General features: G+C 40.2%; 1 protein-coding gene across 4 annotated transcripts in view; it reads right to left on the bottom strand.

The window, feature by feature from the left end:
* The window catches only part of sgcd (sarcoglycan, delta (dystrophin-associated glycoprotein)), a 238,336-nt gene that overhangs the window by 99,805 nt on the left and 115,657 nt on the right, over positions 1-22,874 (bottom strand). For all 4 annotated transcript variants that reach the window (XR_011311746.1, XM_069716944.1, XM_069716935.1 and 1 more), the window contains one exon: positions 21,765-21,950. Coding sequence is in view for 3 of the 4 variants with exons in the window: in XM_069716944.1 (XP_069573045.1) it covers positions 21,765-21,950 (186 nt within the window). In the remaining variant the exon portion in view is untranslated. The remainder of the gene's footprint in view (positions 1-21,764; positions 21,951-22,874) is intronic.

Raw genomic sequence — 22,874 nt, 5'->3', positions numbered from 1 at the left:
AGTGGACATGAAAAAAATAACTACAGCAGAACAATGCATCCCAAATTAATAACTAATCCTGTAGGTTTTTTTTTTCACTGTTTCTCTTCTCAGATTTTTAGTTTCTTTCCATGTTTTTTGTATTTTAAAACTAAAATCCTGAGGCCCTGAGATTATCTTAGTTTTGGAGGAGGACCAGTGTTATTTAAGCATCCCTGACCTAACACAATTTTTTTTTCTGACCTATGATGAACATTCACGTCTTCCAGTCAGTCTACGTCCTTTTGCTGAAAGAATTACTCACTAGGGGACAAATAAAGTTGAGCCTGCTGTATTTCAGGGGGAAATGACAGCATACAAACTCAGTGTGATTCATTACCAGTAAAGATGTCAAGCCCTGGAAAAAAAATCCATGGCGTGTCCTTCCAAAAAACTGGAGGTTTTAGATGGCCGGATGGATTTACTGGTTCATATTAGTGTCTTGAACATAATGCCCAGGCTGGTCGACCTATTTACATTATTTTCAAAGAAAACGTAGAGTTGTTACTCTTACTCAAGATGCGTATTGAGAAAAAAAGTGAGATTATTGCTTCCACAGTGAATATGTCTGACTGAACAAAAAAAAAAAGTATCTGACCTCATTTTCCGGTTAAAATTCCACAAGGGACATATGGAAAAATAAACAGCTCAGTGTTCACTGTGCTAAACGAGGCTATAGGAGTGGAACTCATTGTGGTCCCCGGAGGAATAAAGGTTAATAGGAAAAATGAAAAAAAAAAAAAAAAAAGCAGATAAGAGAGATTTGGCAATGCTTTATAATCATCTTTATTCAGCCATCCGCGGGGATTTGGAGACGAAGACTGATGATTTCTTCACATATAATTCACATTTGAAGCCAATAGAGACGAAAGTGGAGAAATATCCAATCTGTCCACCTGTTTAGGTATTCATATATTTATATTTGTCCCCCCTACGGATTGCGCTGCCATGTGCCAGCGTAGGTAGGAATGTTTTTTCAAATGAAAAATATACATATTTCCTATATTCTGCTTTTGGAGTGCCAAGTCCATTTTCCTCCCTTTTTCTCGCGTCCTTCACGACTTTTTCTTTAATAATTTTTTTTTTCTCCACATGGCTGAAATGTGTAGGCTATGCATGAAAAAATATTCTTGGCAGGTACTTTCCCTTCTGTTTAGGTTGTGTGGCGAATTGTACGTGTGCTCTGCCAATGTTATCTCCCGACAATTCCCCTTCAGAAAAAAGTCGGGGGAATATGACTGGAAGTTGTCAGCTTTATCTGCCACCCCTGCCTTTTGATCTCTACCTTATGGGGCTTTACTGAATGAAGTGAAGTCATGCATAAACACAGCAGCACACAGCAGACACACTCGCCCTCGCACAAACACACACAAACACACGCAATAAAAAGTAAAAAAAGACAAATGTGGGCAAAGCACTCGCAAACATGCACTCAAAATATAATGAAACGACAGACAGGCACACGTACACTAACATCCAATGAAAAAACACATCCATCCATCCATCCATCTATCCAGCCATCCATCCATCCTTTTCCCTAGAAAACATCCTCTGTAAAACGGTCTGTAAATACAATATGAATATCGCTGTGAAATATATGAACTTTGATCAGTGAATCACGACATTAGTTTAGATTTGGAAATGAATGAAACGGCAGCACAAACGCACACTGACTAACACTCCCTCTTTATGTTGTTGATTTTCTAATGAATCAAAAAAGAAATAAACAAAGAGGGGTAATTTTGTTTTAGACCCTACAAATATTATGTTCTTACATCCAAAAAAATGACACTGCAACAACTTCCCCATGCCAGAAATAGTACAACACAATCGTAACTATGACAATGACATGATATTCAGTAATTACATGGTCCTGATGCTGGGTTCTGCATTTAATGGCTGCAGCCATTGTTCAATTCCCTTCCTGTTCAAATTATTGAGAAATTGTTCAAACAGCAAAATGTCACACAGTTAAAAACTCCCATTATCATTCCTCAGAGGCCAAGATGACAGCCACAGACAACTTGTTTTGTCAGACCCTATTTGTGGTGTTGTGCACCGTGAATTCGTCCCCCAGGCTCCGACTGTCAACGCAGAGTTCTGCTGCCACATTGAGTCATCTGAGGGAAATGGTAGTTGGGTTCTCCAACATGACAACGCGCCCACTCGCAACCACAACCACAACATAAAGAGAACCGGACAGTCTTCACAGCATGATGGGCTTTTTCTGAATGGGCAGAAACAGATGGATCGGATTTCACCTAAAATATATATTTTCCCGAACCTGGACACTCGCACATTTTGACATGGACTGAGACAGTCAACTTGTTTCTGACAGGACCTCCTGCTGCAAGAAGCACAAAAACCATACAGCTCTCCCCGCCGGGCAGGACATAATAGCCGCCCGATCAGTCGATGCTAATATCGATCTTCCCAGTGGGTCAAAAGACAGACAGCATCTATCTGCATGAAATAAGATGTCAGTGTTGACGGGAGCACATCAAACAGGCCGGGCGGACATTCCTCCTTTCTCTCTGCCAACTGGACAACAGAAGACTTTCGATAATGTTCACATTTACCACCACTGCAACTTTCAAACCCTGCCGAAGTTTTAAAACTTTTCTGACCGGTGGAGCAATTCTCTCATTAAAAATACAGAGCTTTACCTTTTCAAAGAAACTCTGACCTTTCCTCTCCCTCCGCTCGTCTTCAGCAGTCCTTTACACCTCTTTAAGACTCACTTGCTGACTCCTGTTGAATAATCTCTTGCTTTCCTTTCACCTCTTTTTTCCACTCGGTCTCTCCGATGACTTTTTTTTTTAATGCTAAATCCTTTTGCACCTTTCCTCTCTGTCCCTCTTCTTCACTCTGAACCTTTTTTTTTTTTTCTTCTTCTTTTTCCGTCTTCATAGGTAAAACAGGATATTAGTTCATTAAAGATGAGAGGAGTCTAATCTCTGGAGTTTGAGTCAATGGCTGTGAAAGACCTGTAGGTCTTTTGTGCGAGCAGCTTATTAAGACGCACAGTCATGTTCTGAAGTTAAGCGACCTCCAGCGGTTGCGTCAATGACAATAATCTGGTGTCTCTGTGAAGTTCGGATGACGTCTGTGTAGTTCTGAAGGATGAAGCAGGTTGAATGGACGGTACGACACAGCGGTGAATTGAGTGCGGGGGATGGCGTTCGCCTCAACCACAAATAGGTAAAACATATTTACTGTTGCCATGGCGAGAAGGTTTGAATAACTTTGAGGAAATACAGACTTTAACGCGTAACAGTTCGAGTCATGACTTTAACCCAAACCATTAGCCGTTCGAACAAATAACGTCTACAGTAGTATTGTTTGGAGAATTTGTTCTGAATGTACCCATGTTTGCTTTTTTGTGGATTTTTGGCAGGAAGGAGAGCTTTTTTTTTAAATTTTTTTTATTTTTTATTAATCTAGTGCTTTATCTGTTAAACCACTTTCTGTCAACACAGAAGTTATTTCACTAAATTGGTTTACAAAAAACGTCTGCAGCTGCACCCATCTCATCCATGCCTGCTGCCATTTTTTTTTTTTTTTTTGCCAGCCCAACTCTCAACTGTGCCCACAAAACTCTGATGATCTTCGTTGTTTTTGCAACTGAGGAAACGGTAACAAATAACTTCATCTGCATTCATTTCTATTCTAAGGAGTGCTGGTAAGCTTGAAGCAATAATCTGTACTTTTTGTACTATTTGGACTGATGCTCCAACTGCTCTCCCTGTTTATCAGTGGTTGAATTATTAAACTGGTTTTGCTCATTTCTGTGATCTGTGTTTCTCTCTTTTATCTTTTTAATGTTGGATCTTGTGGCAAAGCAAAGCGGGGTTGTTTCTACAATCCTTCTTTTTTTAAATTTTCGAATCAGATTCTTGTATTATTGAGCGAACCGATCTCATTCGTGGTGGTAAATGTCAAACTAATTTCAGCCATTTAATTGTCTTCAAAATGCAACAAAAAAGCAAATTGTTTTTCAAGAGAGAAAAAAAATCTTACATAACCCGCTGTTTTGGTGAACTGAGATTGCTTGGAAGGACCTTGCTCAAGGGTATGTCAGCAGCAGTAATTATGTTGAGTTTGAGTCTGTCAGGGCTCATATTAATAACCTTCCTGTCGCAATCATTTAATCGTTCACGATTGCCTCTTGATGCCTCATTAGCAGAGTATTTGGGGGGTTTATGTGTGTTTTGTTGGCGATCAAACAACGCTTCATAAAGACAGCACAACAAAGACAGGATTTATCTGCCTGTTAACTTGTGAAGCAGAACTTATTTGTTACTTTTGATTACTACAGTGATGATGAGAGTTTTATCTTTCATCAAAACTCTATCAAATATCAGACTCATTATTGTTCACACCACAGCGGACAGCGTGGTGGACGAATCATTACTTGAGTTTGAATTGAGCTTAAAATGAACAACAAAGTCTTTTGTAAAAAAAGAAGGAAGAGAACGTCAAAGACAGTTTCTGGCATCCAAGTGAAGGAAACTTGAGGAGATCGTCAGTATAAATCCCTGAGATGATGACATTTAAAATTTAAAAAAAATTCCCCTCGGGGATTAATAAAGTAAATACCTACCTACCTACCATTATGAAATAAAAATCTTGAATATGTTTTTGATTCATGGACCTATTGTTTTGTCAGTAAAAATGATCAAAATGCGAAAGAAGCCTCTCTCTGTACTGAAGGTGTCATCTTCCAACTGCTTGTTCTGTATGAACAGCTGTTAGAACATCCAGAGGGATTCGGTTTATATTAATATACAAGAACAAAAAAAGGTGCAAATTCTTTGTCTGAAAAACAAAGAATGAATCACGTATTAGCATATACAAGTGTCTGCAGTTTAATTGATTTTGTTCATAAAGTGAGCCAGACTTCTGTCCAACTGCATAACATTCCTCATTTGTATTCATTTATATGTTTGACAGTGAAAGCGCATGTTAATTAACCATGTTTATAAATATGCCAGCGTTAGCTGAGAAGGCTAGTTTTCATCGTCAGATGGAACAAGCTCTCTTAAAGTAAAAAAAAACAAAAACCCGTCAAGATAAAAATACACGTATTGAAATTGAGTGCCAGCAACGACTTGACACAAATCAAACTGACATGTTACATTAGAAAAACCATGTTGTTAACGTTGATACAGCTGAAATGACTTGACAACAGTGAAAGGAACTAAAGCCAGGCGAATATAGATATAGAGCATATAGAAGGCAATAGTCTGTTAACCATGCAAACACGGCAACATTAAGCAGCATTATGCAAATATAAATGAAGTCAAGCATGCGGTGGAGAGGCATATAGAAAATAGAGCAAGACATACACCAAAAAACAACACACGAATCACACGAAGAGCTACGTATTAAACACAAATCACAAAGGACCAGGTCAGTATAGCAGCTGCAGAAACAAGAGCCAAAATTATGCCTCAGTAAGACTTTTTTTGTAATGAAGGAAAGTGTATGTATACCTTTTAATATAGTTCATGAAAATGAGTTACAGTAAATATTTTGTGTCATAAAGTAGAAATGTCAAATTTTTTTGTACATCATTTGTGCCCCACCTGCATATATATTATATATATTTATATGCAGTGTCCCATAAGGCTCATCAACTTCCCTTCTCCTGCTCAATCTGTTCTTTCAGTCAGGAGGGACTCAAGTGACATCTGCAAGGTTTTTTTTTTTTTTTTACTTTAACCAATTACATCAGCAGTTGATTTCACTGACAGATCCCTCCCACCTGACTGAATGAGTGCTAATGAGCGAGGAGTCATTTACTGAATAAAACTCACACTTCTAGACCGCACATGAGAGTCCGTCCAGGTAATCAGGACATATTGATTTTCTGTTGATGACGCCCACCAGTATCTTTCGCTCAGTCTTGCCCCCTGACGAGTCGGACTCAAGGAAAATCTTGATAAGCTGGACTGAAGCATTAAAAATGTGGAGGGCGCAAAAGCAACCAAAACTGGTGGTGTTAGGATTTGGAATACGTGTGGCTTCACCACCAAGTAGAAGAAGCTGTTGTTTATAACAAATAAAGCAGGGACAACAAGAACTTCCAACCCGTGTGACCAAATTGTTTGTTTGTTCCTACCCTCAAAAACAACCCATAGGAGTGTTTCCTAAATTTGTGTCCTGGATTTTGTTTATACACCAAAAAAAAACTTTGGTCCAGGAAAGATAATGGTTTGGGTTGAAACAACAACGTGAACAGTGTTGTGCATTATATACTGCGTTCGAATGGCGTCGTATTCACCGCGTACACGAGAAGAGTCCGTATGAACTGCGCCCTCTTGTGCTATTCACGACGTTGGATCTCGATATTTTCCACGAGCTTCAAGTTTACGAGTTGTGACGTGTTTGCTGATGTTTACAGAAAGGTCAGAGGTCATGGAAGTACTTTTTTTTTTTTGTTGGATGTGAAGCTAATATAATGTAATTTTAGTCATGTAGAGTTTGTCTTCATAGCTTAGATAATAGCCGACCATCTGAGGAAAATGTTGATCATCCCAAGTTCTCATCTTTTCCCTCCTAGCCTTTGCATTTTCTGCATTACGTTATCCCCGTCAGCTCCCTAAATTCTTAGCCTCTGTGGCTTCTAGACCATGTCCACGTTGCTGTTGCCTAGAAATGGCTTCCTTTTTTTTTAAAGACTTAACCACTTAACGCCAAGCATCCGCTGCACACGACTTCCAATGTAACCACAAGCTCACAAGTTCTATTTTGAAAGCAGCATTAGTTTTACTACTTCCTTAACGTTATGCAACCTTCATCATCATGGTAACAGTAATTGTAGTGAAGAAAAAAACTATTTCAACTCATGGTTGGAAACAGGAATCAAACAGTGGTTTCTTGCACTCAAGTCCACTGTTGTATTGAACCATCCTGCCACCCCATATCCACCAAACAAGGATAAGCTCACAATAACATCACCGAAACCGCAGATTGGCATTTTTTTTTATTTTACTACCAGAGGTTGTTTACCTTAAAAAGGAAGCTGTGGGCAGTAATAAGCTGCCTCAACAAAAGACCTATGGGGATGTGGGTTTTTTTTGTTTTTTTGGAGGAGGACAGTCTTAATCTGGAAACCTTCCAGTTATGAGTGCTAATTTTTAGAAGGTGTTGAAGCAGCTACACCAAGAGCTGAAAATAATGAACCCCCCCACCGTGACCCACCCAACTGACCTGTGGCCATGGAACAACACCAAAATACTTCATGGCGCACTGGTCTTTTAAAATGTAAGTAATGTACTTGTTTTGACCAGCAGGAAGCAGGAAGTGTTCAGACACAGCCAGTGCCTTTTCTGATGAGTATAACTGTGGGTGGGATCCGTCCAAAATGGATGTGAATCGTAAATTACAGTTTTTGAGAAGGACATATTTCATAAATAACAAGGTTTCTTCATGTTTTCATTAGTTGTCTGTTCATTTAAACAAACATTTGGATTTAATTGTTAGTTTAGATCATATTTTTTCTAATGAATACGACAGAAAACAATTGAATACAATTTAATTCTGGTGGCAATGGTGCACTCAAATTGCTTCTCTGTTTTCAATTTAAAGTGTAATGCAGGAGGTCTGTATTACAAGTTGATTAGCGTGATTGTGTTTTGGAATTTATGTCTCTTCAGCTTCACATTTAGGAGCAATTTTCGGGAATTAAACTTTCTGCGCAATTAAAGTACAGTCAGCATAATTACCGTGATACATAACAGTACAAAGTGTGGAAATCTTCACCTAATTTATTGTCGTTTGTTGCCCTGAGTTCTGTCTTTGGTATTACATGGCAAGACCCGAATTCAATGTTTTCAGAACCTTCAAACACCTCTCAGCCAGAAAGCTGCCAGACCTATCTTCGTCATTTCCATATGTTTCTCTGTTTCTATCTCTTCATGTTTAGTAATTATGCATTTTGCTGGATGCCTTGCAGCAAGCTAATTTTCCCATTACGGGCTATAAAATCTTGAAATTTTAGTTTTATTAGTCATCCCCTGAGTGCTGCATTCATGAATTTAGCCGACTCTGCCTCGAATATAATTAGTGTCTTCGCTGTAACTCCATTCCACAGCTCCAAAATGCACTTGCATGCCCATTGTGCCCGTCTCATTCCTTTCACTCTGCTCAAATGAATTGCACGTGAACTGTGAAAACAGCCCACCTCTTGGCTCTTTCCTCCGTCTCTCTCTCGCCGTTGACCTTTCAATAAAGGCTGCTGAAGGTACGAAGCTTTAATTGTCCCCAATGAGAGCCAGTAACTCCGATCTCATCAACAGGATGGGATTTAATGTGGCCAAGCAGTCACTTCTGAATTCTGTCGGCTGGTGGCGAGAATAGGGGCTGTTTGGAAGCAACGTTGGATGAATTCACGGGAGCAGAAGCTGGACCTGAATGAAAAAAAAATGGAGAGAGCCTTGACCCTGGTGCTAATCTCTTCTTTTAACTCTGGCTCATTTAAACTTGTTCTCAGAGCCAAAATTCCACTTTCCTGTGACCTGTATTTTTATCATTACCCTTTTGGACATCATTTCTATCAGTTATGACAGAAACTTTCTCATAAGCACGATTGTAAGGACACAAGGATGCATTAAAGTTGACCTGATCAACGCATTATCAGCTCATCTTTCAAGGTTGACAAGGTGATTCAATTAGTTCAATTTATTCAAATTGAAATAAGAAAAAAGACACTAAGTATCAATTTTGGATGGAATGTTTTGATTTTTAAATGCATTCGCTAAAAATAGTTGATGATTCATTTTTCTGCTGTTGGCAAAGGTCACACATTTGAAGCTGAAAATTAAGGTGAAATAAAACTGTGCTACCCGATCCAATGAATGAGTCAAAGTTTAACCAGAGAATTTCTATGAAAAACAATCTTAAATGAAACTGGTCTCTCATTTAAAACAGTCCTGAAGGCCTTCTTTGGCAATGTGTTATATGTGTAATGTAAAGTGTAAGGTCACACAGATGTTCTATTTCTCAACCTTACTGATTCATTACTAACGTGCAGCTTTAAAGCTTTTCATAATTCAGATTATGATATACATCAAAATTACTATAAATTCAATGAGTAAATAGCTACCACAAAATAACCATACTATTTTTCTTGTATTTAGAAACTTTGCAGATCTTTTCAGCTAAGCATGGAACAAAATATAAATCATTAATGTATGAAATATGAAAAAGTAAATAGAAAATAATTTTCAACTAACCACATATCTGTTGTTATAGCATAAGACAATATCTTGTGGATTTCCTGCTTTACTTTGGCGAAGCACTCCTGATATAAACACGACAACTGGACTCGAGTTTTCAGCTCGGCCTCGTGAACTTTGGGTCAAGTGCTCGGTGCCACGTCTTTACCTTGTTCTGTGTCACGTTCACTCTTCTCTATATTTGTCGGAGTTGCCTTGACAAAACGTTCCTGCCTGCATCCGTACTGTGTGGAAGCATGCAAAATGTTTTCAAAATGACCAAAAAAAACACTGCGAAAAAAACAATGTAATTTTTGCTATACCTCTTAATTAACGAGCATAATATGAAATGCTAGACGTCTTTTGATCATCTATCGACATCACATCGTGCAGCTCTAAGCGCCATAGAAACCCAACGGAATAGTTAATGATACAAATATTACAGACCAGTGATATCATGGTAATATTATAGATTGACAACAAATGAACAAAAGAAAAATATTGTTCTTTCCTTGAGTAAAAAGTATCAGTCATCATCACCATCTGCTACCCCTTTCTCCTCTATTTCATCCCTTTGTGAGACATCTATTTACCCACCCCCCTTTTCCACGAGTGAAACCCGTGAAAAAGCTTATCAATGTTGCTCGGAGGCAGGCAGGCCGCAATCAGAGGGAAAATTACTGCTCTTTCTCCCGTCGCTATCACCGGCAATCGAGAGCAGACCCAGGGATGTTTATCTACTCAGAGTCTTCAAATGCATAACGACTGAACTGCTATCTGCAAAGGGAAAATGGTCTGAAATTGTAGCTTTTCCGTTTTTCCCGAATAAAAATAGTTATAATTGCAGATGTTTTTACGTGAAAGGCCTTAAAAGGTTGAATAATTAAAAACTCTGTATTTCGGAAAAGTGCTGCCTCCTAGAAGTTGTGAGTAATTATGAGAAAAATAGACAAAACACTTTATGTTTGAACACTTTAGTTGCCCATCAAATAATAAGGTCAATTTTTGATTCAAAATTCCAGTTGAGGCAATCATTTCAGTTTTTTTTAAAATTCCCACCTGGATCCGGTTCTACATAAGCAGGAACCGACCGTGACGTCATCCATTCATTGGTTAGCTGCCGTTGCAGTTTAACAGTATGGCTGTAGCCCTCTTCTTTTTCTGTTTTGTTTTTTTGCCATTTGAACAAACTGAAGAGGAGCGCGAGGTGGACCTGACTGAGAACCCGAGGACATTACACCACTTCTTTTTTTTTTTTTTTTTTTTTTTCTCATGCCAGCCCCTAGTGGCCCTAAGTGGTATTGCAATTTCAGGCACTTTCACATTGGTTTTACATTTTAGACCCAGAGACTACAAACATTTTCATATACAGCCATCGGCTCCATCTTAAAATGCACAAAAAAGATGCAATCACTAAACGCATGTGCCAGAATTCGCTCATTAAAATAACAACGTAAATACATGAAAAACTTCCCTTGTACTACATTTGTCAATGAAATGTTGTTCTAAGTAGTCCTGAAACTCAATTTACTGCTCGCTCTAATAAAGCACCGTTTATTAGAAGAGTGTATTTGAAGGAGTGTATGAGGGAGAGATACTATGAACTGCAGAAAAATACAAACAATAACAGTAATTTGCTTCCACACCTTAACGGTCTCACCTAGAGGTTAATAGAAAATGATACTGTTTTAAGGCTGACTGAAGACTCTCCGGCTGCCGCTGCCGCTGCACTGGCCTGAATCACTCGTCCCATAAACCAGCCTCAACAACAAGCACCACAGCGCTTTATATGACAGGCCAAATTTAGCCCAGCACTGTGTGTGTGTGTGTGTGTGTGTGTGTGTGTGTGTGTGTGTGTGTGTGTGTGTGTGTGTGTGTGTGTGTGTGTGTGTGTGTGTGTGTGTGTGTGTGTGTGTGTGTGTGTTTGTGTCTGAGCCATAAATATAGGTGGCACTCCTCTTTCAGATTACAGGAGGAGGTAAACATCTCAGCTAGCTCTCGGGTCATCTCCTGTGCTCAGCGCTTATATAACAAACTATTCCAAAGCCTGTACCATTATATCAGAGTACGGGGTCATCACATAAAGGAGAGGTAATGGTTCCATTTCTATTTCATGGAGGCTTCACTCCCCGAGAGCTGTTGCTATTAAGTTCAGCACTGCAGGCTGAAGACGGAGTCTCAGCATGGGTAGTTCTCATCCCGGTCTGCATCCAGTTGACTCTTCTCTTTCTTCCACGTCTGCCTCTTTCCAGTTTTTCAGACTACACACTTGAATTCATAAAGTTTCCCAGAGTAGGAAAGTGTTCCACCCAGGCCAAAAACGTGTTAGTTGACACACATTCGATCCACCTTTTGGCCCAAATGATTCAGATCTCTGTTGATATTTTGGAGCGCTGAAAAGGTGTCCTTGACTTGTTAGGAGCAACAGGAGAAGGGATGTGTGCGCATTCCCTGGCACACAGATATGAAGTCCTTCTTTTTGGACTGACAGCGACTGTTCAGAATGATTGATTGATTTTTTTTTTCTGGGTCTGTCACAACAGACAGTTTTGGCTGTAATTACTCAAAGATACTGCATTACTGTAGCTAAACTGCAGTAAAAATAGTTTCATTTACCCCAATCATGGCTTATACAGTCATTAATACACTTACTTTTTTTTTTTTCAATTACAGGTGGCAGGGCTATGTTTAAGAAGTAAGTTCATTTGTTTCATAATATTCCGCAACACTGGGTGAAATTATAGTAATATAAAAGTCAACATAACTTCCAGGTCTGACAAGTAAGGCCAATGCAGAAGTCTCATAAAGTGCAATACCACTGTAGGTTGTCTCCAAAAAGCCTCTGGCTCCATAGACTCTCACTCAACTTCTCTTATGAAAAGTCAGTACCTTTAGTCCTAATGGTGTCATTCACCAAAGTCGCTCTCTCTGTTTACTTTTCTTGTGGTCCATCTGACAATAATCCCATCATCAGTGAGATATTAGGCCTCAAAAAGTGGTATTTTTGGGGGCGTGTCTGTTTGACTGACAGGCATGTGGTGTGGTCAGGTTTCTGCTCTAGGTGGGCGGGTGTTGTGTTGTTGGGTTTTCAAACAGTTCGAGTCCAATCCACCACGCGCTCCTCCCTAGCTCGTCCAAATATGTTCACTTCTGGCACCAAAATAGAAAGATAGCGACGGACAAAATGTAGAATTTGAGGCTTCCGAATGGCAGTTCACATGGTAGTTGCTGCATGTGAAAAAACGTCAACAAAAGTACAAATTGTCCTTTGTGGTTAAGAGTATTTTATTCAACTTTAAAGTCCTACTCACTTTTTTTTTTTTAGTCCCATTCGTTGCAATTCCTCGGAGATATTCTGAGACACTTCATAAATAAGGCCTGAGATTTCCGCCTGCACACAATTGAGGGTAGAGGCAGAAATCTCGGAGCCTATTTATTGAGGCAAATATCAGAAGTAGACATCTCAAAACTTAGACGATAAAACCCCAAAACTCTGCTTGTCTAGATATCACAGGAAGTAAGTAAAAAAAATATTTGGGAAGCTTGAATGCAGATCGTGTTGTGACTTCCCAGGTTGAAAATACAAGCTCACATTTCCTTCTTCTACTCCAGAAATGACAGGAACTCCCACTTCAGATTCAGACACATCATTATGACCTTGCCAGATTTCCTGCTGAAATCAGTATTCAACAAACCCCCAAACATGAATAAGCAACATCAGACAGCGAGGTTTTTTTTGGTGGGTTGGGTGTTGGTGAGTGCCAGTGGGTTGGCGGAAGAGGCGTAGGTCAAGCTGCCCCTCTGGCTGGGCAGAGATAGAGCTGTTGGCAGTGTGTTGGCCTCAGTCAGGTCCCTCCAGGCCGTCCGGGAGGTTCAACTCTTGGTTTCGACGGCCCGACGTGGACGCCGCTGCAAAACCTCCTCCTGCCGGCTTCTGCTCCGTCTCCCAGGACCGGTGATCCGTATCACGCATTCGCAACAGTTCAAGCTCGCTGTGCTTTAAGTACGGGCTCCAGCGGGGATAGCAGGTACAGAAAGTGGAAAGCGTTGTGTGTTTTAACCCGTCCCTCCTCTCATTAATCTCTCCCTGGAAGCAGGGACCCGGCGGATTGTCCCTGGTTGTGTGTCCTGTGAAAGTGCTCTGTTGTAACAAAGTTAGCTTCTGTCTGTCGGTGTAACAACGTTTTATTAGTCAATCAACTTGTATTTAGAGCTTTGAATATGCACCGCGTAAAAGGCATTATAAATGTGTGTAAATTATCGAAATGATTTTAGATTTAATTATTGAAATTCAGACGCCAAAATGATCTAAATTCAGTTTTAAACACTGTTTGGTAGAACCTACCCTTTATATGACCGAGTCACATTTTGAAACATGTAGACACTTTTGAGTAGATCTGATGGTTACAGGGAACAAAAAAGTGTCTACGCGATGCCCAAGCTTGGTGATTTCTAAAGACTGGTTAAAGATGGTTTGTTACAAAGGCGGACTTTGGTGCAGTAACTGGATTTTGCTTCCTGTGTTCAACCATGAAATACCCACTAAACTATGGGCCTGACCTGACATTAGTTGGCCAAAGGTGTCTCTTAATTTGGTTATTTGTTAATGATGCTAATATCAGTCCTAGAATCTTACCAAAACTTTGGGGAATGCTATAATAGTCAACATAAAGCCTTGAGTTTGCCTACTGCTTGCTAGTTCGGAGCGGTTTGGAGCAGGAAGTGACCATATTTGGACGAGCTGGGGACGAATGAACGGTGGATCTGACTCCATCAGGCTGGAAACCCGACGATACTACATCCCGCCCACCGATAACAGAAACCTGACTGCACCACAGGCCTGTCAATCAAACCGACACGCCCTCAAAAACACAACGTTTGAAACTTATTTTCGAGTTAATGTTAGAATTATTTTCAGATGGGCCGCCAAAATGCTAATAAGAAGGAGCGACTTTAGCTAACAACACCAAAATGACCAGTGGGAAAAATTGATTGACTTCGTATTTCATTAAACAAGTTAAATGGGAGTCTGTGGAGCCGGAAGCTTTTCGGAGCAAACCCCTAGCAACCCTTGGTGGTAATGCAGTTTAAGGCACTTCCGTATCTGCCTCATTTTTCAGACCCAGAAGCTACGTCCACTTTTATATACAGTCCATGGGTGTGACATAAAAATGTATACTTTGTTGAAAAGTTTGGGTTTAAAAAGGAAAAAAAAGGCTTCATATGAGAACCATCTGTATCCCATGCATTGGATGAGACAGTGTCAATTGGAGCTCAGGTGAAACTAACTAACTAACTAACTAACTAACTAACTAGATAGATAGATAGATAGATAGATAGATAGATAGATAGATAGATAGATAGATAGATAGATAGATAGATAGATAGATAGATAGATAGATAGATAGATAGATAGATAGATAGATAGATAGATAGATAGATACTTTATTAATCCCCAAAGGGAAAACAATTTTGCTACAGCAGCATTTATAGATACAGGAAAGAAATAAAATAACAGTAAAAAATATGAAATATAAAAATGCACAGTATATACAATAAAATAGAATAACATAAATTAGAATAATTAAATTAAAACTAACTAAACAATAGTGCAAAGTTTTTTTTTTTTTTTTTTTTCATATTTAAACAACCAAGAAAAACAGACAACAGACAACGGTCTTTATAGAGCAAAAAAAAAGAAAGATATTTTCCAACAATTGGACCAGACAGGGAACAGACGATTCCTGAGGGAGGATGTTTCTTTGACTTATTGTATTCTCTGGTCCAGGTGGGTATGGAGGGCAGACGAGGTTAGGATAATCAAGAGGAACTGAAATGTTAAAAGCCCTGAAGTCTCTCCATTACATCAGCCCTTCCCTCCCCGCAGGCCGCTTTTCTGGCTAATGAACGGTCCTGGTTTGCTGGAGTGGAAAGACCCGGACAGGAGGGCAGCTAATACATCACTCGCCCTCCCCCGTTTAACTCATTACCACTCCGACTCTGGACCGCCATGTACATGAGGTGCAGCCACTTTAATCTGTCTCAATCTGAGAGTCCCCAGCTGTCTGTGCTGCCGCAACAAGCCGATTTAACATGATGGGGAGCTGAAAAATGCAGCTGTATGAGATGTAAATCTCTGGAGACGGCGGCAGCACACTCACCAGCGCGCTCATACACACTTTCATGTCAAACGGCAGACACGCATACAGATGTATTACGCAGAACCTGTACCTATACAGCAACATTTACAGTCACAAACACTCAAATCAGAGTCTGACTGAAGCTCCAGATCTGAGAGACAAAACATATCATTACATCACACAGGTCCTCCACTTCTTCCTCACACTTTTGATAATATCTTGGCGCTGGAAGACAGTCAGTTTCGGAGTCGTTTGCCATCTTATTTACCGCGTCTATGTGACTATTTGTGTGGTTTATTTTCGAGGTTGTCTCACCGACCGTGCCAGGAAGGTGCAGCACTAGGAAGCCCTCGGGGGACAGCAGCTGCACTGACACCGCCGTGTTTGACAACTTAATGAAAAACGTGAAGCGGGTGAAATGAAAGTGGCTGCCCCTAATTGAGTGCAGCCTTAATTGGGAGTATTTTAACTCTTCATTGTAAATTTATGGCGATTCCATTAACTTTTAATGACTTTTCTGCCCTGAGCTCTCTCATAGTTTCTGACTGCGACTCTGAAGCTCGACCGTGTGCTCCCCTTCTCACTAACACTGCGTCAGCATTGAAAACTGCAGTGAATTTACTACTTACTATCTTTAGCATTGCGCTCACGCTGCCATATGTTGGCGCTGTATGCGAGAAAAAGTATGTGGGAGAGTCAACGGCAGTTTCATCAGTTAATATCATCAATGTTATTACTTTAAATAAAACTGAATGTCAAATATCTAAAGAATTCGACATGTATCTACAGTGTCGAAATGCCACAACAGCGTACACTTCATTATAAAAATCACGTTTCTATTATATAAACAAATATGGACCAAGTTGGTTGTAAACTAAGTACGCAACCAACTTGCTGTATATATCAATAGCATGAGCACAGCAAGTTGAACGGTCTAAAACTCTTAGACATGCAACCGCTAGAACCATTTAACAAAATTTGGTCACAAATTTGAGAGCCGTTCAGTCTGCAAGTCAACATTTGAGAGTGTGCAGGCAGAGATTGGTAAGAGCCGAATTAGATTTGAGTGCGTGGATCAAGTGCCGACTTTATTCTCTCCAGCTGTTTCAGCAAGTTCTGAGCACAAAGTTAGTTTTTGGGATGGAACTGAGCAGCAGAGACAAACACAACAAAGCTCCTATCCTTTAAATCCACCCAGATGCCGAAAAGGATGTCCCAGCTTTTATTTTGAAAGTAGAAAGGAGGGATCTACGAGACTCCTGGGTCCAACTGAGCAATAATTTAGATTGCTAGTGTGACATGAAGTATCCCTTGTACGAACAGTGAAATACACGTACGTGTATCAACATAAGCGTGCCAAAGGAAAAAAGGATTCAGATTCATATGTGCATAATCAAAACGTATTCACTGCGTTGTGTACTTATTTTCTAATCTGTCAGTGTATCTGTGCTTGTTTGTGTGTGCTACGCAGCACTAACAATCAATTGTATCAGCCGATAAACCCTTGACCTGCCCTCATGCATGTTTTTCGAGGAGCCATTTGTGAAACACGAAGGTCTCAGGCTGGACTTGACACACATTTTCATAATAGCTCAAAATACAAGAGGGAGCCCCCCCCCCCCCCGGATGGAGAAAATGTCACACAGTAATATGCGTGAACACGTCTGTCTCTGTTCTAACAACTGGCAGCTGCATAAAGAGGATCTGATCATTTCATCCAGGGCTGCACTCATTTCTGCAGAAGGGATTCTGTCTGTTGTTATTTAGGAACAGGAAGGAATTTGGCAGCCTTTAGTGGAGATTTAGTTGTCCTGATATACCGATCGGAGCACAGTACGCTGTATATTTCTTACAGTAAATCAATTCTAAATACTCAAAGAGTGATTCAAACCTGAGGGTCAAGATTTGGGACGTGTTTGGTGCTGCAAAACTTTGTGAGCTGACAAGCGACAACTTTTAAGGAACATGCAGGACACTGTTCAGGATTATTAGAGAATACGTTCCCAAACTGGGTCATTGTGTGCTGTAATACTGTTTGTTACCAAACCACTGGAACACTGTGCACCCTTTTCCTAAACACTGTCACAACAGGCTGCTAAAATTCAAGTCAGGAAAAGATACCAAAGAAGAGAATAAACCGAGTCTCTGTATGCGGGAAAAATGCACCCATGTATGGTGAGGTATGGTATTTCAGGCTAAGGTCCAACTCAGAAGAAACTGGACAGTGACAAGCTGCTGTGCAGCCAAGGACCAGACGCCTGTGAACGCACTAGTGATCTGCTGGTAAGAGATTTCTACAAATATGTCCTAAAGCCAAACTGGAAGATCGTTCAGACCCGTGGTTCTTAACTGTTGGGTTGTCGGGCCATTTGGAGTGGTTTATACAGACTGTTGAGGAAAAATCGTCAACGTCTGCAGAATTTCTAAGGCTGTACTTTTACTTCAAAGGACATACATTTCCCGTGGCACAGAGAGCCAGAATTAGCCATTTGCTGCTGGCGTTGCCATGACAGCAACGACTAAAATGTTGTCACGTTCAGGCGTTCGCATCACCAGTTTAAACTTGAAAGTGTGTCTGCCTGTACTTTAAGATAATTCTGCCTTTTTATTTACTTGGGTTTTTCACCCTGGTTGAACTTTTGCGGCATTTTTTTCTTCCTTCCATGTTTTTCACAATGCATCCAGGCGTTGTGTAATACTGCATTACTTTCTGTGAAATAAGGGCCTCAAAAATTTGGGCTACGACTTCATGACTAAGGATAAAATGTGGGTTCTGGACCAGTTGAGAACCGCGATGGAGATGAGACTGTTGACAGACGTCTGAACAGAAAGCTTCAGCCGAACGAGAGGAGAAAAAGAAAATCAGTGGAAGACACTCTTGAAAAAGAGTTTAAAAAATGTTGGTGATATTCCATCCACACGACCAAAAACTTCTCTTTGCAGGACGATGAGGTCAGAGGTCAGAGATCAGGGATATTTTTTACTTTTTGATGAAAGCCATTGAAGAACGGCGAATAAGTGCCGATTAGAAACTCCAATTAATATTTAAAAACTCTTGAAATCCAAGTGAGTACACACATACTGAGCAGTTGTACAGTTTTCACATACATACTGAGATTGCTTTAAAATTTAAGAAGGCCGCAGGTTAAACCTAGTTTGATGGGTTATTACGAGCACATTTTCAAACAGACTCGCATCCACCCAAACAGACAAAGATTTTACTCCCCGGCGTCCACCCCTTGACTTTATTCATTATTCACACCTGTTTCTATAATTGCAGTTGAAAGTAAATATTTCATCTCTTCACAGCTTCACCTACTCCAAACTCCCTCTTCCACCTCCTACTCATGCAAACTCCTCAACTTTCGTTGCTTTCACAACTGGGTTAAAATCTTTAAAATATCTGCTGATCTCAGAAGAATATTGTTTCCACGGGCTGGTTTCTGGATTCTCTCCTGATGTCTCACAACCATAGAATGTATCCCATAACAGCAGACTCTACTGGCTCACCAAAAATAGCTTCAAAAAGGCTATAAGCACCTTTGATGAGGATCCACCTGAATGCAAGGGGAAGGGTTTGGGACCACAGAAGAAGTTTAATGCTCCATGCTGGACAAATCTGTGCAAATGTTAATCTTTTAAGGAGTGTAAAATGACACTTTTTGACCTCTGAGAAGGAGGTCACTCAGGAATTTATCTCACAGCACAGAGTGATTTGTGAGGAATTTGAACTGCCGGTTATCAAAATTATGTTTTGCTATGCACAGTGATACATGACAAAAATGGTTTTGTTTATTGTGCTTTAGTTTATTCAGTCATGGAGAATTTTTGTCTTCTTGAATATGGTTTGTTTTGATTACTTGCTTGCTTTTGGCACTGTAAATTACTGCGACCTTGTCTGGATGACATCGGACTTTGTTGGCAAAAAGGACCAATACTGTTGGTGGATGATGGAGGAAAAGTCAGGGAATCAGCTCTCGTCTGAGAATGAATTATGTGGGATTCATTTTTGTCTGTGGACGGGCGTGTCCCTGCACTTTGTGGGCTATATATATGGTGCCGGGAGCCGATGACCAGTGAAATCAGTGATAAGTTGACATAAAGCTTGAGAGTCCTCAGAGGAGTCTGAAGCTTTTTTTCTCAAAGGAATTACTTTTCCCTTCATGATTTGAAACGTCGTCTGCTTTTAACGTGAAAATCCACCCTTGTAGCATTGTATACATGACAGGAAATACAGAAAGGCAGAAGAGGTCCTCTCTCTCAAATTATTTCCTTTAAAACTTATCCACCACCTTTGAAATGTTTGCGTTATTCTGTAATCGTCAAGCAGACACATTCAAAACATCGTACCGCTCTGAGTGCGGCTCTCCGTCACAACATACGGCTCAGCATCTGAGAAACTGCTCTCTGATTTATGTAGATCTCATATTAAAATCTTGCTGTGAGGCAGACCTCATGTTTTATTAACACCAACAACCGTGTGTGTATATATATACATACATACATACACACACACACACACACACACACGTACTCTGTTGCATCTGCTACTGACTCATCACAGGCACAGCAGATTAATAAGCAGAGAGGGAGAGAGTTGAGGTAAGACAGACAGGCACATTAAGAAATAGTCAAAATTAAAGGAATTGGTATTGGTAAGATATAAAGAGATTCGGACTCAGTTAAAGCTCATTTCAAAGAACTTTAGACATTTTTTTTTTACCACTGCTGACGTGGGTGGGGAGCGTGAGATAGACAAGCCGGTCCACTACAGCAAAACGTGACATAGACACATTTTAGGCATGAAAGTTATACGTTTTTAAGTGTGAAACTTACATGCATAAAAATGTCATGTAACACTGGAAACACGTGACCAAGGTCCCGCAACGGGTTGTGTGACCATGAATACAACATATTTATAACTATCAACAGAGTTTATAATTCATATTAAACCCATGGGGCCACATGCAATAAAGATATGTATGGACACATAGCTTATTTATTTAGGCTATAACTTAATTTTGATGAATTATTTGATTTCATTTATTATGTTTTTATTGGCTTTGCATTTTAACTCCCTGTTTATGTTGCTTTATTTATTCTGTTGTTTTTGTAACGTCCCTTCAATATTCACTCTATAAATTAAATCCTCGATGAGGTTTTTGATGTTTGCAAATTTCAGTCTGTGAGAATGCAGAGCTGCAGTCATGAACAAATTTCATGCATCTGGCTGCTGGTATCAGCATGGCTTTAGTGTCAAATAGGGAAACTAAGTTGTTTGGGTTTTGTGAATAAAACTCAGCTGGAGATGCCTGTTTGAAAAAGAGGAAATCAAGGAGAGACGTGTTAGCAAAAGAAACGAAAAGATCATCTAAATGAATAGAAAAGACCAAAACACTGCTGACCAAATGGGATCAGTGGGAAGTGCAAAAATGAAAACAATCCAGCAAAGACTGTTTAGCATAGAAAATGGAGACAAATAAATGCAAATGAATCTATTGTGCGATTCTCAGTTAAAATTATTCATATCTGAACAGCTAAGCTGGAAGCATTTGTTTTGTTTGATGCCTTAGTAGCAATGGTGTAGCTCAGAGAAAAGGAGGAGGATGACAGATTTAGAGTTGAGGTTTTATGCTTCAGATCTGGTTCACTTCGACAAAACGCACTTGTTTGTGATTGTTTTTGTTATTTTTAACACGACACAGTCAAGTAGCAAAGGAGGACAAAAAAACCAACAACATAGCACGCAGCTAAAAATTGCAGTTTTAAAGTCAGTTTGATTTCAGTGTGGAGTTTCCATGACGCCCCGAGGGTTTTATCAGTCCAACCTCCTGCGGAGGCAGTCAGATATACATAAAAGATAAAACAACAGAATCTGTACATATTGGACCACATTACTGACGAAGCAAAGAGCACGTAATCCACATTGAGACAACAGGAAAATTGAAACTTTCACACGATGAATTCGTGAGAAATAAGTTCAGGTTTTCGTGCCGCTGAGATTCATAAGGGAAAACATGACATCAGCGTGAACCAGAGGTGTGGATGTCATGTGGTGGTTAGAGCCTCAAAGATGGATATGTGGCTTCACAACCAGACGGTCGACATCCACTGAGTTGCCCGGTAAAATCTGAGTAACTCAAATGTTCATTATCGTCGTGTTCGCGTCCTGTTATGTGGATTCATGCTGCGTTTCTGAATGTAGATAGAGTACTATAAAATGCGACTCATCTGGCCACCACTTTATGCAGTGTTCAAGTACTGATGCAATTTTAATTAGCTTCCAATGACAACCTCATTTCAGGAGTGCAAACATGCACATTAGGACGTTGTCGCAAATGTTAACAGCAAAAAAAAAAAAAAAAAAAAGCAGAAGGGGACTTACTATGGTGAAGTTCATGACCTTGAGGATCCAGATAGTTAGCGCCAAGTTGATCAGGATCAGGATCATCAGCAGCAGGACGAAGAAGTAAAGGCAGCGTTTCCTCCAGCCGTATATTCCCACTTTGTACACTTGTGGTTTCTCTGAACTCTGGACATTGTTCCTATGAGTGCACTGTTCTTGGGTCATCTGGGAGGAGACAGAGAGAAAAAAGGAACCAATGATTCTTGCTGAGGGGCTAACGCGTTGACCTTGGTGTTGCTTCCTGATAACGAGACTGTCGGTCTGTATCTTTGGGGCATTTTGGCAGCCTGGTTCGCACTGACAACATTGTTTTAATTACACTGCTCTTATTCACAGTAGTGAAATGCCATGTATTTTTTCCCCCCGTGGGCTGTTGTATCATCTGAAACACCCTTTAGGACACTACAGTGCATTTGCATTCAGTTCAAGCTGAAGTTGATGTTTTGGCCATTTGCAGGAGGCTGCATTGACCATGATTTAAACTGTAATGGCAAAAGTTTGGCCAAACCTTTTGCTAAACATAACCTCCAGACACAAAGCAGCATTACTGTTCATCAAAATCCAATAGTCGTTTCTATTTAAGCTTCAATTTTGATCCCCACGATCTCCTTTGGAAAATATCTGGCTGTTAAATGTTCCACTGGAGCAGCAATAACAGCAAGAACTTATTCCAATCTGGCCTTTGTGTAATCAGACATTATTGCAAACCCCCCCCCCCCCCCTCCAATGGAGCCACCCATGATGCAGCTGCAGAAAGAGAATGACCTTAAGATAAAAGATTGGGCACATCTAAACATTAGTGCAAATAACATACCATAAACATTCCTCTCACATACTCCCACTTCAGCACCCTTTGTTGAGCCACTGACCGGCCACTCACTTCTGGCACTATGAAAGACAGTTTAGTTAGCGATCGCATTGATTGATTACCCCATAAGTGGTCTATAACTCCATTATACCCCCTCTGCCCCATTGATGTGCTGATAGTGGCGATTAATGATGATTCTAATTGTCTGCCTGTGAAGACGAGGCGGCATTGTTCACTTCTAGCGCCATAATAATGGCCTAATAACTCTGTGGAAAAATACA

Source organism: Brachyistius frenatus, unplaced genomic scaffold, assembly GCF_029030835.1.
Source record: "Brachyistius frenatus isolate BFR_SWC_R1_liver_20210118 unplaced genomic scaffold, ASM2903083v1 Contig_5, whole genome shotgun sequence".
NCBI lineage: Eukaryota > Metazoa > Chordata > Actinopteri > Embiotocidae > Brachyistius > Brachyistius frenatus.
This window is presented reverse-complemented; position numbering and strand designations above follow the sequence as displayed.